The following is a 16,848-nucleotide window of genomic DNA, read 5'->3' as shown; positions in this document are numbered from 1 at the left end:
TAGGCACGCCAAACACTAACTGCCACTTGTTCACTTCAGTTTTGCACATACATATCGAAAATGCCATGTCCATCACAAAAATCAGCACAAAACCATCCAATTCACAAGTTAACAGATCACAATATCACAAGTCTCAGATTACAATATCACAATTCACAAGTTATATAGTATGTGCAGTATGACAATTCAAGTCACTAACTCAACTTCTAAGTCTCACAGTTCACAACTCAAGTCACAAATCCACAATCACAAAACACTTTCAAATACTAAGTCTAACAGTTCACAAATCACAGTTCAAACTCAAGTGATCAGTCACAAACACTTTCAAAAATAATAGTAGCTGTGTAGTGCAATGGTTGCCTCATTAAAAACCTTTCTAGGTAAAAACTCACACCTCGTGAGAAAACCCTAGAAAGGAAAAAGAGTGCATCCCACAGCTTTCATCTAATTATCACATTAAAGTCCAAGTCTAGTACAATCATCCAGTTCTAGTGGCACTGCCACTGGTTACATCATCAAGACATAAATTCTCAAACGATTTTATAAGCTCTACATTCTCAGCAGTGTGTTGCAACTTCTTGTCTGCCTACACCCAGTCCTTGATCAATGCCAAAGCTTGCACCATGTCAGGACCTAGACGTCGTCGTCGCTCCTCGATGATCCTGCCAGTTAAGCTAAAAGCAGACTCCGACGATATAGTAGAAACAGGAACAGTCAAGACATCTCTAGCTAATATGGACAGAACAGGATATGTGTGTTTGTGCTCATGCCACCAGTTTAGGATATTGAAGTCATCGTCGAATTGGTTGACAGTGCCACTATCAAGATAGGCAGACAACTCAGAGGCATTCAAGTTAGCATTAGAAGAAACAGCCTGAATCAAAGCAGTAGCAGAAGTTCTCCTGGAAAATGGACCAGCACCAAGTCCAGAACCTGGACTGGCACTAGCACCAAGTCCAGCACCAAGTCCAGAACCTGGACTAGCACCAGCACCATGTCCAAGTGCATCAGTGGCATCAAAAATCTTTACCAGGCTGTCTTTTTCTTACCAGCAGTACTACCTGGGGTTGTTCTTTGCAATCTCACAGCACCAAACTTACTTTCATACTTAGAGAAAATGTCAGACAATGCAGCCCTAACCTCAGTTAAATAAGTAGAGTAATCAGAGGTCAAAATTTGTGACATAATTTGTAGAACATTGCTAAAACCTCTGATCTTAGCCCTAGGATCCAAGATAAAAGCAAATGAATACAGAAATGGAATCTCAGACCAGTATGCCAAGAACTTACTTTTCATGGGAACAACAACATTTCTAAAGTTATTATCATTCTCATAAGTGTTAAGATGTCCAGCAATCTCAAGAATGAGATGCATAATTAATGGAGATGTTGGATAATAAACACCAGACAAAATAACAGTTGAATCATAAAATTGTTCAAGGAATAAAAGCACAGTTTCAACAATTGTCCAGTGAAAATCAGTAAGCAATAGTCTACCATTTTCCCTAGGATAATGAGTTTCAATAATCAATGAAAAAAGCTCCTTATGTGGGAAGAGATGCTTAAGCATTAGATAAGTTGCATTCCATCTAACATCCATGTCCAAACCAAACTTACGAGGTCGAACACCCTTAGCAATACACCAGTTTTTGTATAAAGCAATGCGCTGCTTAGATGCATTCACAAATGAGATGGCTGTTCTAAAATCTTGAAGCATGGGTTTGAAAACTTCTAGACCAGCCTTAACAATCAAGTTGATTATATGACATGCACAGCGCTGATGCAAATATAAATCACCAACATATGCAGACAACTTAGGTTTTAGAAAATCCATTGCCTTAGTATTAGAAGAGGCATTGTCTAGAGTAATAGAAAAAACCTTATCAGTCAAACCAAATTCTTCAACAACAGAAAGCACACGTTCAGAAATATTCTCAGCAGTGTGCTTCACATCAATCAGCACCAGACCCAAAATCCTTTTCTCTAATTGCCAATCAGAATTAACAAAATGAGCAACAACACTTAAATAATCCTCCTTAGCATTACCAGACCATATATCATATGTCAAAGCAACAGAGTTAACAGACTTGAACCTCTCAATAAGCATAGCACGACTCTTGTCAAAGTACTTAAAAACATCACTACTAATAGTTTGCCTAGAGACAGCTTGGAATCTAAGGTTATGAGCATTCTGAATGTACTCCTCAAAAGTAGGAGATTGACCAAAATTAAATGGTAGATCCTCTACAGCAATCAATTTAACCAACTCAGTTCTAGCATAATCAGGATCATATTCCCATGGACGAACAGTACCATCAGCATTGAACTTAAGCATAGACTGTGACAAATTACTAGCAGTTCTATGTTTGCATGACTTGAGATGCCTAAGCAAATGACCAGTGCCACCAGATGAATGAGCAGACAAAGTTTTTTTTGCAGTGATTGCATTTAGCAGAAACGCGAACCTTCGCGCCATTGCGTGATTCAAAGAGTTCTTCGAAGTCATCCCATACCTTGGATGATCTTGGCCGCTTGTTGGTAGCACTGGAGTCGGTGCCGGACGGCGCGCCTGAGCCACCATCACCATCATCGCCACCGGTACCGTCCATGTCCGGCTCCGGCTCCGTCTCCGGCTGCGACCCATCGAAGTGAGGAGGTGACGAAGTGATTCCGAACACCTGCACGCGTTCCTCCTCCAAGTCATCTTCGTCATCACCTCGCATCCCCATCAAACTCAACTCATGGTTGCAAGAGGATGGATCGTCCATCGTCGGCACTCCGGTTCCTCAACGGCGGCTACCGCTCAGCGACCTGCAACACACATAGAATGAGAGAAGAGAGCAGTTAGGGACCGGAGAGAAATAGAAAACATAGAAAACCAAGAAAGGAGAGAGGAGCAGATATAGGTGTGTACGGTGTACCTGCGCATCCGAAGCATCGGAGTTGCCGTTGATGATAGAGATCGACGGATCTACGAGAAGAAGATAGCAGAGACTGGGTTTGGGGAGTGATGTGACAAAGAGCTCACGGAGAAACGGCGAGCGGGCGAGAGCGGCAAAAAAAATGAAAAAGAAAGAGGAAATTGAGAGCACGACCGACGATCCAAAGACTGGAGAGGCGGAGACGAGACAAGGTCACGGATCCGGCGAGGCAGCGACCCTCGGTGGTAGATCCGGCGAGGCGTTCATCAGAGACGGCGACGGAGAGGGATGGAGAGATGGAGGCGTGGTCGCGTGGAGGTGGAGGCGTGGATCGACGGAGGCGGAAGCGGAGGCGGAGCGGTCAAGGCAGAGGCGGAGGCGGAGTGCGTGGATCGGCGGAGGCAGCTAGGGTTAGGGTTAGGGTTGTGAGGGAGGCGGACTGGCGGAGGCGAGAGGACGCGGTGGCCTTTATATATGAGGCGTGGGCGCGCGGCGGCGGCTCCCGATGGGCCTCGTCGGGTCGTGCCTACCGTTATACAGGCCTGGGCCGTGCCGGCCCATCGTGCCGTGCCGGCCCAGCGTGCTGCTGCGGGAGCCCAGGCACGGCCCGGCTGTCGGGCCGGGCCGGCATGGGCACGAACACTGACGGGCTAGGCCATGCTTGGGCCGGGCCGTCGGGCTGCGGGCCATATGGCCATCTATAGGTGTGCAGTTTGTAACAGCGTGTAGTGAGGCGTGTTTCATCTACAGGGTACTAGTATCTACTGGTGCTGCTTGATTTTTGTCAGGCGTGTGCTTACGTAGCTCAGCAATTTTGGACCGTGATGGGGGTTGGCGGCATCGGTCTTCGCATGAGCACAATGACCTCGAAGGCCCGAAGCAGAACATGTCCGACTTGGTGGACACGTGCCCGCACCTACTGCACGAACAACAGCGGATCCAGAAAAAAATAACAGTATGATCTGAGCAAACTACATAAAGTTATAGTCCACCAACCCATCTACGTATGGTAAAAAAATTTAGTGGGGTCTTCGTGGAGGTTCTCATAGTCTTCACGCCAGTAGTGAGGCTCGAGACACCACTGCCCCCATGCTGGATCCGCCCCTGTGCACGAATCACACCATGAAAATTACTTAGAGCGGATACAATAAACTGATTCAGCATGCATGCTCCAAAATACGACATATCATCTTATTCTTATATGGATGGGAAAAAATTGAGAAGGGAGAGAAAAGTGGGCGACTAATCTGGCGCCGGTGCTATCACGGCCTCACACGCTCATGCAGCCGTGAAGACGATTAAGAGCAAGTTTAATAGTAGGCTGTTAACCGACTATAAATTTATATGGAAGAAAGATAATTTAAAAAATAAAGAGGGTTGACTCTTATACAAGAGCTAGCCATTCACATACTTCAAGATAAATACATTAAATGCAAAGGTGAGAGATAGAGAGAGGAGGAGAAAAATAGAGATAACCTTATGGCTGATCTACTATACATGTTAACCTAATATAAGCTATAAGCTCATACTTGGCTCTATTATTAAACTTGCTCTAACAGCATTTACTGAAAGTGTCAATTAGGCCTAGAGGGGGGGTGAATAGGCTAATTCAAAAATCAACTAAAAGCGGAAGCAATAATTATCGGATATTTCCGAAATTTTCGGATATATCCGAAAATTTTCGGAGTCAGCACAAACAGCAAAGTAAATCCTAGATCTAGTTGCCTACAACAAGAATATGCTAGCACAAACAGCAACTAGACCTATAGCGGCTCAAACAAGCAAAGCTAGTGGAGAGGGAGGAAGTAAAGTCACCAAAGATGAAGCTCACGAGATTGTTCCCGAAGTTCGAATCCTTGAGGGGATTCTACTCTCCGTTGAGGAGCTCACTAAGAGTCGGGTCTTAGCTAACCCTTTCCTCAAGAGGTTGCACTAAGCACTCCTCCTTCCACTAAGGGTATCTCTTCCCTTTCGGAGGTGAGATCCGACCTTCACAAACTTCTCCCGGCCAACCACAAGTAGATCGGTGGCTCGGGAGCGACACCTAGCCGCCTAGGAGTCCTCAACCTCCAAGAGTAACAAATGAAACGAAGAACTCCTGGAGATGATGCAAGTGCTCACAAATCTTCACGAAGTCAACAACAAGCACTCACACAAGCTTGAATCCACAACTCTCACACTCACACCAAATCCAAATCGAACACGGGTGAGAGGGGAAACAAGAAAGCAAGGCTCAAAAGTGCTAGAGAGAGAGAGCAAGCCAAGGGCACAAATGATTGGAATGGAACCAGCAGCCCTCACAAGTGAGGGGAGGGGGCTATTTATAGCCACAGCCCAGATTCTGCCCGTTATGCACAATAATTGAGATTTTCGGATATTCCGAAAGATTTTCGGACATGTCCGAAAATTCCAGCCCAGCACCAACAGCAAAGTCAACGAAGGATTTTTCGGACATTCCGAAAACTTTTCGGACAGGTCCGAAAATTTCCGGTACCAACAACATCGTTCTGGATGTTTTCGGAAAAGTCCGAAAATAACTTTCGGACAAGTACGAAAATATACAGAAGCGAAAATGACTCTACTGAAGAATTTCGGAAAATCCGAAAATTAGTTTCGGACAAGTCCGAAAATATACAGAACCACTTTTGCCTTCGCAGTCTTTTTCGGAAAGTCCGAAAATCACTTTCGGACATATCCGAAAATTTCTAGAAGCGAAAAACTGGTTCTGTGTGTTTTCGGAAAGTCCGAAAATGAGTTTCGGAAAACTCCGAAAAAATCCAGAACACACCAAACTGAGGAGAAACACTTTTTTTTTTTAAAAAAAAAGATTTTGAGCACTTTGATCACTCCTCGTATGTAAATGCATCATCCCTCTTAATAGTGCGGCTTTCCTATTAACTCAAGAAAAACGAAAACGTACAAAATGCCATTTGCTCATTTGCCGCATCACATCACATCAACGTATTCGGCGGGATATACATTACGCTAACTCATTGAGGACATAACAACCTTCACATTTGCTTAAATAAAAATGTTAGTCCTCTCTAATCGCATTGTAATTAATCACCAAAATCATTAGGGGCCTAGATGCACTTTCATTTACAATGCTCCACGCTATACAGTGGCCAACAATTTTCTTTTTTAATTATTTTTACATAGATTAACACTAAACATATCCAACGTGTCTCGAGCTCAAGCTACTACTGTACTCTTGGACTTCGATGGGGAGAGCCATGGCTGCGGTGGAGCTTGGGGCTTGTCACAAAGACAATGGTAGAGTTGAAGGTCGGTGGAGAATCTAGTACATGGAGGTTAGGTGGGGTGCCTACCTCGTGAATGTGGGGGTGGATAATTAAGTTCACGAGACGACAACGAACAATGAATGAGCTCGGGGATATAAAGCTAGGAGATGCTTGAGCTTGCGAGCTCACCTCTGTGAGCTTGTGGAGGAGGAGGTGATGGAGTTCGAGGATGTAGAGAGTTCATATGGAGCTTAACGATAGAAGCTCAACAAGAAGACATAGTGGATCTGGAGCTTATCTGCAATGATAAGACAATGATTAGAGCCATGAAACTCGACGAAGGAGCTTAACACGTTATTAGAACTCAATCTCACCTATGCGGAGTATATGAAGCATGAGGCACTGGAGTTTAAAGAACTGCCCTTACCGTCGGCTGATATAGTCAATAAGTAAGTTAGACTGTAAGATTAGTTTCACGTAAGTGGAAATCATTCCGATTTAGATGAAGGGATATAAATTAAAAGTTTTTGGGTTGGATAGTCTTCTATAAAGTAAAAAAAGGTGGAGTATGTTTTAAACAAATAAAATTCATGAGATTATTAAATGGACTTATTTCTTTGGTCGTAGTATTATTTTCTGTTGTCCCGCCTTAAGTTGTTAGAAAGAGAGAATAGGATAGTGGCAAGAGGTGTGTGGTTTTTTTTTTCTTAAACTCCAAATCTCTTTTTTCTTTCAAGTCGTCGAAAGAAAAGTCGTTAATAACCTGAAGAGACTCTCCCAAGACAGAAGGAGAGAAAAATAATGCACTCGTGTAACTTAAATAGTGTAGTTTAGCAAATTCGTTAAAATCCCCTTTTGGGAATCTTCGGCCTCCCCAGCGGCAGGCAGGCAGCGCGGCGGCACGGCAGCCTCTCTCCCCTCCTCCTCCTGCTGCCCGCGTCCCCCCTTTACCTCGCATCCGCCGCGGATCTCCGCCTCTCCCGCCATGATGGACCTGGATCCCCGCCTCTACGAGAACGTCGTAAGCTCTCATTCTACCTACGCACCCTGCGCCCTTCCTCCCCACCTCATCTTTGATTACCTCTCACAACTCGATTGCTTTAAGTATTCCTTGTTGGTTAGTAGGTAGGTTTTCTAGGAACCCATCTCTGCTGTTGCTGGAGGAGGGGGGCAAAGTAGGTGCTTTAGCGAATCTTGTTTGCTTCGAGCGCTGCCATTATGTGCCCCTGCTTGATCTTTTCTCCGTCTGGGTGCGAATTCGGCTTTCTTGTGTAGGTTGGATCCGTTTAGTGGGGAGGATGCGATGGTTAGTTTGGTTGTTTGGGGGTGCTCATGCTAGGGCTTTTGGTGAAGAAAGATCGGGAATTTGTTGATAAGGTGCTTGCAGTGCAAAAAAATCAGTACTTCCACGATGAGGTAGGTTGAAGTGGTCAAATCAGGAACTTTCTTCATTATGTGTGGCTTCTAGTGCAGAAAAAGATAGGATTTTACTGAAATCGGGCGGAATTAATTGGCATGAGCGCTGGAATCCAGCAGAATGAATTGGCATTCTACTGGTTATGACTTAGGCGGCATGCCATGCCATGCCAGCAACCACAGCTTAACGTGTCATTCTCTTCAGCAATACTCCAGGGGGAAATCCTTGTTGAACAGGTTGTGCTGAGTGTAAAGTTTGAACCAACAGTGCACATGTTTCTCTGTCATGCATTTGTTGAATAAGACCTTGGGATACTGGAGCATTTTAGACAGTAGTGCCCATTTGGTAAAATCTAGGTAAAAGGGGTATGCCTGATATTTTTCCACAAATTGATGTGACACCAAAGCTAGCGAAAACGTGGTGTTGAAGTCTTTTCTGTTGTTGCCCTAAAATCAGATGCTGGTCTGTGCTATCTGCTCATAGATACTTCTGCATTTATCATCGCTCGATTAGCATCAAATCATTATTGACAATGCTAGTTGCATGAATATGCCATATTTTTTTGTTTGCAAAGATCATAAATGTAGCTGTGTTCATTAAGCAAGTATATAATAATATCACTGCTGATATTTTCCATAAACAGAACCTACTTATAACTGTCATTTGTCGAGGCTTGAAAGTTTTCTTGTTCTAAATTTCGGCTAACACTGGATGTCTATGTTTACCTTCGTATTTATTGAAGGTATATACTGCTATTGACACTAAATTTTCATTTTTTCCAGTCCGTGAGTGATAACGATGTCCGCAACATAGTGTTGTCTTATCTTATGCACAACTGTTTTAAGGAGACTGCTGAGACATTCTTATCCAGCACTGGTTTGGAACTGCCTGTTGATTACACTGTGGATGTAGATAAGCGTAAAGGTATTTATTCACATATCAACACTGAATCTTGTATCTTTCTTTGGATGTTCAACACTTGTAAAATTGCTGCATAAGCACTTTATATTGTTATGTTAGTTCATTTGTATCTTTTTATGAATGCTCATGTTTTTGTTTGTCTACACAATCCTTAGCAGCTTCCCTTTCAAGTTTCATGCTAATAAAAGATGTGCTCTCAGCTCACTTGTTTTAGGGACAAAAAGGCTGTGCTAACGACACCGTTCATTAGCTGAAATAATCTTTGTAAAATCAACCCATCAATGGAATTGCAGCATAATTTAGCTAGTGGGACATGGAGTCATTTCAGTTCAGTATAGATGCAGTTTTTGTTTACTTGTTTGTTGTCAATCATTACTGAACTTGTTGGATGTGATCTCTGTTGCACATAATTGCAAATGCAAGTTTTATTGAACACTTACTACATAAGTTACACATGTTATGAAGTAATAGAATTGTGTATAGCTATATTATTCTTTAGTACCTTTTCCGTACAAAGTGTAAGATAGGTTTTTTTCTAATAGCATGCCATTAATATAGGGTTTATTTCATGGTATGACTCTTTACTGTGCTGTTACCTCTATACTCCTCATACAAGGATACCTAACTTTCTTGTGCAACATGGATTTAGGATTAAATATAGCCCTTAGAAATAATAAATTAATAATTATGGGGTTTCTGGAAATTTCCGATGCTCTGTTATCTTGGATGGAATTTGTAACTTCATTTGAAATAGTTGGTGGTTAAAGCAGATAATATGGATTGTATCTAATCTATCATGAACATGTACACTGTGCCAGTATTAAAAAATGCATCTGCATTCCATTTGTCTAGTCGCATGCACTTGCATCTAACGCTTTTGTTTTGGTTTCTTTCAGCGATTTTTAGTTTTGTGTTGGAAGGCAATGCCCTGAAGGCTATAGACCTGACAGAAGAGTTGGCACCTAACTTGCTAGAGAATGATATGGATTTGCATTTTGATCTTTTAAGTCTTCACTTCATTGAGTTAGTTCGTTCTAGAAAATGGTAAGTAGCTTTATTTTTGGAAAAAAAAATAACTGTGCCATGTATTTTGGATTAATCTGGATGTTTTGACTGACAGCACAGAAGCTCTTGAGTTTGGTCAGAAAAAGTTGACGCCATTTGGGAAAGTGCCCAAGTACGTTGAGAAACTAGAGGTAACTTTTCCTAAACCTACATATGCTTATATTAGACAGTTTTCAGGTCATGCAAATTCTGTCTTCTTGTCAGGCCATCAATTTAGAGAACTGGCAATGATGTTAAAGAACTTCACTACCATTTGTTACCCATACAAAAGAGGCAAAACAAAAATATTGGTCTTGAAAAAACTTTCAGTATGGTGAATCTAGTTTATCACTATGCATGAGATATAGATTTCTATTCAAGTACTTAGCTACTTGCAAAACAGTATTGGTACCTGGCACACCTTCATTTGCCCTATGTTGCCGCCTTGTAGATCTGATTTGTCATCAAAGTTATGTCGGCCTGTTTTCTGGGCTATCATGTATTTTGTTATCTTTATTAAATACATCAGATTTAAATGGCAGCGCGGTTTTTGTATTGCATTTGTTTAGTAATTGCTGGTGCTATACTGTCCTATCCAAGTACCGATGTTAGGTAGTCCATCATTATCAACGCCGGCCATTGGGTATTATATTTATTAAATGCAAAATATGGTGAAAACGTTTGAAGTAGAGGTGCCGCTTAACAAAATAAATATGGAACATATGGTGACATACTTTTTGTGTATTGAACTTATGATTGGCTGCTTTGTAATGCTATGCTTGGAATACTATGAAAAGTTAACTTTTGTTTTATATGTATAGGACTTTATGGCCCTCCTAGCTTATGAAGAGCCTGAGAAGTCACCTATGTTTCATCTACTAAGCCCAGAGTACAGGCAGAATGTTGCAGATAGCTTGAATCGGGCTGTTCTTGGTATGTTCTAAGATATTGTTCTTGGTATGTTCTAAGATACTATTTGCTGTGGTCTCATCCGCTGATGACACGATTGTGATCTTTGTCTCATGATCAATGACAGCACATGCTAATCGACCAGCATATTCATCATTGGAGAGAGTGATACAGCAAGCAACTGTGGTTAGACAATACCTACAGCAGGAAGTTGGCAAGGTAACATCTCTATCTTTTTCTTCATCTCACGATCAATCATGATTCTGTACGGCTGCATCGTATCTTGTTGAACATCTTTTTTTTTTGTTCTTATCTATCTTAATTATTGCTATTTCTTTTATTGGGGTGCATGTTTTTCCATAATCATAAGTTACTACAGTCCACTTAAACTTCTATTTAACTATTGGTGTGCTTTAACATCATTATGCATACATGACATTTCAACTCTTGGAGCAGGATTCTTACCCGCCATTTTCTTTGAAGGCCTTTCTGAACAAGTAAGGTGCAACCAATCAATCGTTAGAAAGATCACCTCCAGGGCTCCAGTCCTATGGCCACCAGAGTTCCCTTCAGAATGTGTAAAACAGTTGCGTGAAAGCAAGCGACGGGATGCTCATGCACATATTATTCAGAGAACCGCCTTCTGGATTAAACGATATCATCAGTGGTGTACCAACAATATCATCTGCATCGAAAGAGGAATGTTGTATAACTGTTGTTTCCTCATTTACAGTTCCCCATTTCCCCTTTACCCGTTGACGCCATCGAAAGTTGTACATATCAGAACCTTGAGCTATTCTGTATGTTCGTGCAGAGATATCGTCAGTTTGAACCAATCTGCAGTGCACTTATTACTATGCCTGATACTTGGTCTCTACAAACTATTGGTGTGTTTTATGGCGTCCATTTCACCATATCGACTGTTCCATTCAACCAAAGATAAAAGGAAAGCAGAGCAAGTGACAAGACCATGGGAGGAGAATTCTCAAAAATTTCTTAGAATGTGCACTTGATGCTATGCCTGATGCCTGATGCTGGTTTCTACAAAATATTGATGTTTTTCATGCCGTCCATTTCACGACATCAACTGATCGATTCAACCCAAAAGATGAAGGAAAGCAGACAAGAAAGTGACAATACAATGGGAAGAGAATTCTCGAAATCCTCATATAATCAGAAAAGGAAAACACGGGTGCCAACTTTAGTTTTCCATCGTGAACGCCGGGAATCACGAAAGATGAGAGCGAGCGGTGGGCAACAAAAAAAAAAAAAAAGCTTCTTTCCGTCCCGTGAATCAAACCGGGCAAATCGTAGAAGACCTATACGCAAATTGCAGAAGACCTATAGGTAAGCGAATCCAGTTCTTCCCCAGTAGTAGCTTTCAAGTTTCTTGAGCCGTTTACGCTGCAGTGGCTGCCAGCTGCTCTGTGAATTTTGACGATGCTTGCTCTTTTTTTTTTCTGGCCCTCGTTTTACCGGTTCCACTATAAATAGGCAGGTGAGTGCTTCTTGTCGTAATAGTAAGCTCATCACTTGGCACCAGCTGTGAAAAAAGCTTAATTAGTCAATTCTCTCCGTCAGTTGATTTTGTTTGGCCAACGGAACATGGTAATTTCTCCCTGTTTGTTCATTAACTTGTGTGTATTTATCTGCATGTATGAATGATTGCGTGCGTGCTGGCAAAAAGAAGGAATGGAAATAAAAAAGATGGTTCTTTGATGTAGAGTTCTCTGGGAAACGAACATTTATATGGGAGTATGTTTAGTGTCTTCATGAAACTTGTTCGTAGTTTGTCCTGCTAGTTTATTATATCTTTGAAGTAAACATTCAGTTTCCAGGTTACACTTTCAGAATTTCAGTAGCTTGCTTGGTTATAAGATCAAAATGACATACTGACATCAAATATCTATCCTGCAAAAGGTAGAAACTGAACCAAGCTTAGCTTTTGTTGGTCGGTAGAATTTTGTTAGGACCAAGAGGCTTAACTCATAGATATGCAAGGATAACAGAAATCCTGTTAGTCAAGAAGAGTAATACTACCAATTATATTGATTTAAGTGCTAATAGATGGTGGATTACTTCATGATGTATCATGAACCTAACACAAATATAATGATCTGTTCATGTCCAATAGAGCTTTAAAGGATTCAACGGGAAGAACCCGATACTCGTTGGGCCGTGGGGAGGGTTGGGAGGAACCCTTTGGGACGACGGCGTGCACTCCACGGTGAGGCAGATCGTGATTACTCATGGTGCAGCCATTGATTCCATCAAGATCGAGTATGACCTGAAAGGAAAGTCAGTCTGGTCAGAGAAGCATGGAGGTGATGGAGGCACCAAAACTGATCAGGTTTGTCTGAATTTTGTCCCCAAGTCCCTGACCTGAGAATTTAAATACTCAGATGTGCCAATGTCATCACAATTTTATTCCATCTGCACAAGTATGCTACTTAAAACTTAAAAGTAACATTCTTGAACGGACATGTCATAGTTGTGCTAATTTGCTAAATAGATTAAGCTAGAAATTCATTGCTGCTACTGTTTTCTGCAAACAGAAGACATGAACGTCTTGCTACTTTTTCTGAAGAAATCACATACTCTGACAAGAACGTTAGGCTGCAGGCGTTTGAGTTTCAGACTGAGGAAGTGGTGCTGTTTCTAACAGGTGAAACTCGACTACCCTCAAGAAATCCTCACCTCTGTCAGTGGCTACTACGGATCATTGGGAGGCTGCATCGTCGTAAGATCACTAACATTCGGGAGCAACCTCTCCAAGTACGGGCCTTTCGGCTCCGAGGAAGGGACGCCCTTCTCGCTCCCAGTGGCGGTCATCGGTAAGGTCATCGGCTTCCATGGCAAATCCGGGTGGATTCTCGACTCAATCGGCTGCCATTTCAAGAAGGAGAAGAACGCCACTCCGTCGTCCAATGCTCCTTCAGCTCTCAGGAGCATCACGAGACCTCATGACAAGAATGGCAACAGGTACGCAGATAGCAATGCTGGGTATGACATGGTTCTTGCCGTCAGAGACAGAGGTGACAGCTACAGTGTCCTGACTAGCAACAATCCCAAGGAACAGTATCCTAACCAATCACAGGATGCTACTCTCTGGAACAAGGTAGGATAAATTCAGAAACTCTACAGTGATTACTTGGTTCAGAGTCCTTTACATATATTGTAGCTGAAAGGGGATTTATTAGTACGTGGAATTTTGCTGTAATGTACAGATGGTGTCACTGCCTAGTTTCTACTCGGATAATGGGACCATGACAATAAGCACTCCGGTGAGATTTGGTCCCTGGGGTGGAAATGGCGGCACCATATTCGACGACGGTATATACACTGGTGTTCGACAGATCAATTTAACGCGAGGATTGGGTATATCGTCGATGAAGGTCCTCTATGATCGAAATGGGCAGGCTATATGGGGTGATAAGCGTGGATCCAGTGGGGCAGCAAGGGCTGAGAAGGTGATGCAATTTCTGAATTTCAGCTTCTGAAAAATTACTCTGAAACTGCACTTCAGCTTCTGAATTTTCAGTTTCAAACTTGTGATGTACTGCTACTAGTACTAGTCCTGATGGTATGGAGATTTTGTTTGACAGGTAGTATTCGATTTTCCATCAGAGATCTTAACTCACATAACCGGTTACTTCAGTTCGACGATGATCATGGGATCAACGGTGATCAAGTCTCTGACATTCCACACGACGAAGAAGAGCCATGGTCCTTTCGGGGATGAGACTGGCACGTTCTTCTCCAGCTGCCTGACCGAAGGTAGGATAGTAGGATTCCATGGCAGGGATGGGTGGTACATCGACAGCATTGGAGTCCATGTCCTTGAAGGCAAGGTGTTGTCACAGAGAGCTGACAGAGCATTGACCGAAACGAGCCCGTCTCGGCACGCCGATATGCTTGCAGTAGCACAGAGGGAAATAGGAGATGAGGTAAGTGTACCATGTCCCAAATGCTAAATTGCAAGAAGTATTAGTAGATTTTCAGAACATCTTTTTCTGTGTTGCTGATAGTGAAACTATTATGACCAATGAAAAAAAGTGTGTTTTCTTTTTTTTTGTGAGTGTGTAGGTTACATATGGTGTGGTGAAAGAACCAATACCAGTAGGGCCAGGGCCTTGGGGTGGCGAGGGAGGCAAGCCATGGGACGATGGTGTCTACACAGGAGTGAAGCAAATCTACATCATGAGAGCCGATTTCATCGGTTCTGTGCAGATTGAGTACGACAGGAGTGGCCAATCCATCTGGTCCACAAGGCACGGCAACGGTGGCCAGATAACACACAGAGTGAGTTTGATTACTCAACTTGCTCACCTATTTTCAGTAACAAAATTCAAGCTGTTTCATAATGATCCGAGACAATGTGGCAAAGCAGATGAAATTGTCTGCACTACAAGCATCAACCAGTCTCATGTAACCAAAGCTTAAAGACTTCAGATGAGATTTGTATGATGCTAATTAATCAACTGTTCACCAAAATGCCGGTGCAGATCAAGCTGGACTACCCACACGAGGTCCTGAACTGCATATACGGCTACTACAACACCTGCCAGGATGAAGGGCCCAGAGTGCTGAGGTCGATCACTCTCGTCAGCAACCGGGGGAAGTACGGGCCGTTCGGCGAGGAGGTCGGGACCTACTTCAGCTCGGCGACGACGGAAGGGAAGGTGGTCGGGTTCCATGGCCGGAGCGGCCTGTACCTGGACGCCATTGGCGTGCACATGCAGCACTGGCTGGGTGACAGGAACAGAACTGCAGCTCCCAACTCTAATAAGTACTACATCTCCAAGTACCTGTTTTGATTGAGCTCTGCAGAATTGTGTTCTTAACTTTGTGTTTGAAGCATATGCTTTTGATGTGAACTTAAAATTATTATCTGTGTGCATTTCCTAGATTCAGAGGCCTGGAATGATTTGATCATCTTCCATATGAAACAAAAAACATCAGAATGTATGTGATTTATTTGTCCGGTTTGGAGATTTGATTCTCTCCAGCAATGGAGTTGTTTTTTTTTTCTTTCAGAGAAGTGATAGGCCTACCGATCAGACTAAACTTTCTGTCGTGCCAAAGATCACCAAAAGAGGTAGTGATCTGATCACGATTTCGTTGTCATGTTTCGGGTTCAGTCGTCTTACGTTTGCCCAGCTGGTTTCCGAGGTGGAGTCGCTATGGGATGAGGACATCCTGGCGTTATTCTTTCTTTCACTGGTGACATCAAAGGCGGCAATGCATGCATGAAGCATGACGTTTGATGTGCTTTCAGGATTAAAATTGCTGCATTTGTGCTTGCTGCTGGTAAACACTAAACATGCCATGTTCTTGAGCCCAACCTGGTGGAGAGAGCAATGCAGAGGGAGTAGAGTATCAATGCTAATTTGGACTCTAGCTGTGTGACACAGGTTTGCAGAGAGATTCAGAGAACCGGATGATGGTGAAGTGGGTGAGGAACAGGGCAAGTGGCATGTTCACTAGTAGCAACCAAAGGACAATTCGAGCCTAGGGGACACTCTATACTAGTAGTACTGCCACGCAAATTGCTGGACTGAAATTCTGTCAAGTCTGAAAGGATTGGATGAACCTTGCCAAAATATGGTAGTACACAGCAGGATTTACTTATATTCCACCATAGATCAGACACGACGCACGAACGATCGTGTGTGTGCCGGTGTGTTTAACTAATGAAATGACGGTGATTTAGCCGGTGCCATGATTTGTCCTGATGAAAAACCTCGCTGGCTAGCTCAGCTAGCTGCGACGAACATCCATGGAGAGAGATAAGATTCTGTGATTCTGTCCGTCCAAATCGCCGCCCTCTTTTTTTTCTGGCCAAAGTAGGAAGAATTCAGAGCAGCAAAAGGAATTGCAGTTTCGCAGGGCCACACGAACCTGTCGGATGCATTCGCTCTGGACAGTTTTGAACTCCCCTCTGGACGTGGTCATCTTAGGAGAGGAAGCAAAGGAATCGTAGGGCTGAGAAAAGAACCCGTCCATGTTCATCCTCCAGGCAATGCATGCTTTCCCGCCGTCATAAACAATGTGCTGTAATTTTCAGAGTCCTCAGGGTTTCAGATCCTTATTATTTGTCCACGAGACTTAGAGAAATGATACAGTGGCGCATTTGATAATTGGTAATATTATGTGATAGGGAGGCTCACGGTCATGGAGAATCTCACCGACCCGGATGGATCGATGGATGGATGGATGCAGCGGTGGAAGGCAAAGTCAATCCCCTAGCTGGGAGTTTGGTCGGCAAATCTGAAGACCGGTGATGGAGTAGAGTAGCCATCCAGCCACTAGTGGCGCATTTCGTCTAGAACTAGTAGTATTACGCCAAGTTTTCTTTTTTTGAGAACTTATTACGCCAAGTTGGAATAGAATTA

At 43.0% G+C, this 16,848-nt stretch overlaps 2 protein-coding genes across 4 annotated transcripts; both read left to right on the top strand.

Moving 5' to 3' along the window:
• The first annotated feature begins 6,995 nt into the window (after positions 1–6,995).
• LOC127783827 (uncharacterized) lies at positions 6,996–11,324 on the top strand. 2 transcript variants are annotated; one of them, XM_052310989.1, is made up of 7 exons: positions 6,996–7,183; positions 8,362–8,503; positions 9,397–9,544; positions 9,621–9,696; positions 10,366–10,477; positions 10,581–10,672; positions 10,937–11,324. In XM_052310989.1, exons 1-7 carry the CDS (start codon positions 7,148–7,150, stop codon positions 10,952–10,954), a joined length of 624 nt encoding a protein of 207 aa, XP_052166949.1. In that variant the 5' UTR covers positions 6,996–7,147; the 3' UTR covers positions 10,955–11,324. The 2 variants fall into 2 exon arrangements, with proteins under 2 accessions (XP_052166949.1, XP_052166943.1); XM_052310983.1 differs by having other exon boundaries at positions 7,000–7,183; positions 10,910–11,324.
• A 113-nt stretch (positions 11,325–11,437) lies between these two features.
• Positions 11,438–16,478, top strand: LOC127783811 (jacalin-related lectin 3). 2 transcript variants are annotated; one of them, XM_052310973.1, is made up of 10 exons: positions 11,438–11,800; positions 11,948–12,061; positions 12,588–12,803; positions 13,119–13,571; positions 13,681–13,923; positions 14,059–14,400; positions 14,540–14,755; positions 14,959–15,551; positions 15,614–15,763; positions 15,868–16,476. In XM_052310973.1, the coding sequence occupies exons 2-8, from the start codon at positions 12,059–12,061 to the stop codon at positions 15,268–15,270; spliced, it is 1,785 nt and encodes a 594-aa protein (XP_052166933.1). In that variant the 5' UTR covers positions 11,438–11,800; positions 11,948–12,058; the 3' UTR covers positions 15,271–15,551; positions 15,614–15,763; positions 15,868–16,476. The 2 variants fall into 2 exon arrangements, with proteins under 2 accessions (XP_052166933.1, XP_052166929.1); XM_052310969.1 differs by having other exon boundaries at positions 15,614–16,478.
• Positions 16,479–16,848: the final 370 nt, after the last annotated feature.

This window comes from Oryza glaberrima, chromosome 1 (assembly GCF_000147395.1).
Source record: "Oryza glaberrima chromosome 1, OglaRS2, whole genome shotgun sequence".
Taxonomy (NCBI): domain Eukaryota; kingdom Viridiplantae; phylum Streptophyta; class Magnoliopsida; order Poales; family Poaceae; genus Oryza; species Oryza glaberrima.
Note: the sequence above shows the minus strand (reverse complement) of the source record. Positions and strands in the feature narration are given on the sequence as shown.

What these genes read in the sequence shown, in the direction of transcription:
- LOC127783827 (XM_052310983.1), top strand. Translation starts at nt 7,148, where the DNA reads ATGATGGACCTGGATCCCCGCCTCTACGAGAACGTC. An exon ending in GGATGTAGATAAGCGTAAAG is followed by an intron (nt 8,504 to 9,396) that starts GTATTTATTCAC and finishes GGTTTCTTTCAG; the next exon opens with CGATTTTTAGTTTTGTGTTG. An exon ending in CTTGAATCGGGCTGTTCTTG is followed by an intron (nt 10,478 to 10,580) that starts GTATGTTCTAAG and finishes GATCAATGACAG; the next exon opens with CACATGCTAATCGACCAGCA.
- LOC127783811 (XM_052310969.1), top strand. An exon ending in GAGGCACCAAAACTGATCAG is followed by an intron (nt 12,804 to 13,118) that starts GTTTGTCTGAAT and finishes TGTTTCTAACAG; the next exon opens with GTGAAACTCGACTACCCTCA. An exon ending in AGAGGGAAATAGGAGATGAG is followed by an intron (nt 14,401 to 14,539) that starts GTAAGTGTACCA and finishes GTGAGTGTGTAG; the next exon opens with GTTACATATGGTGTGGTGAA.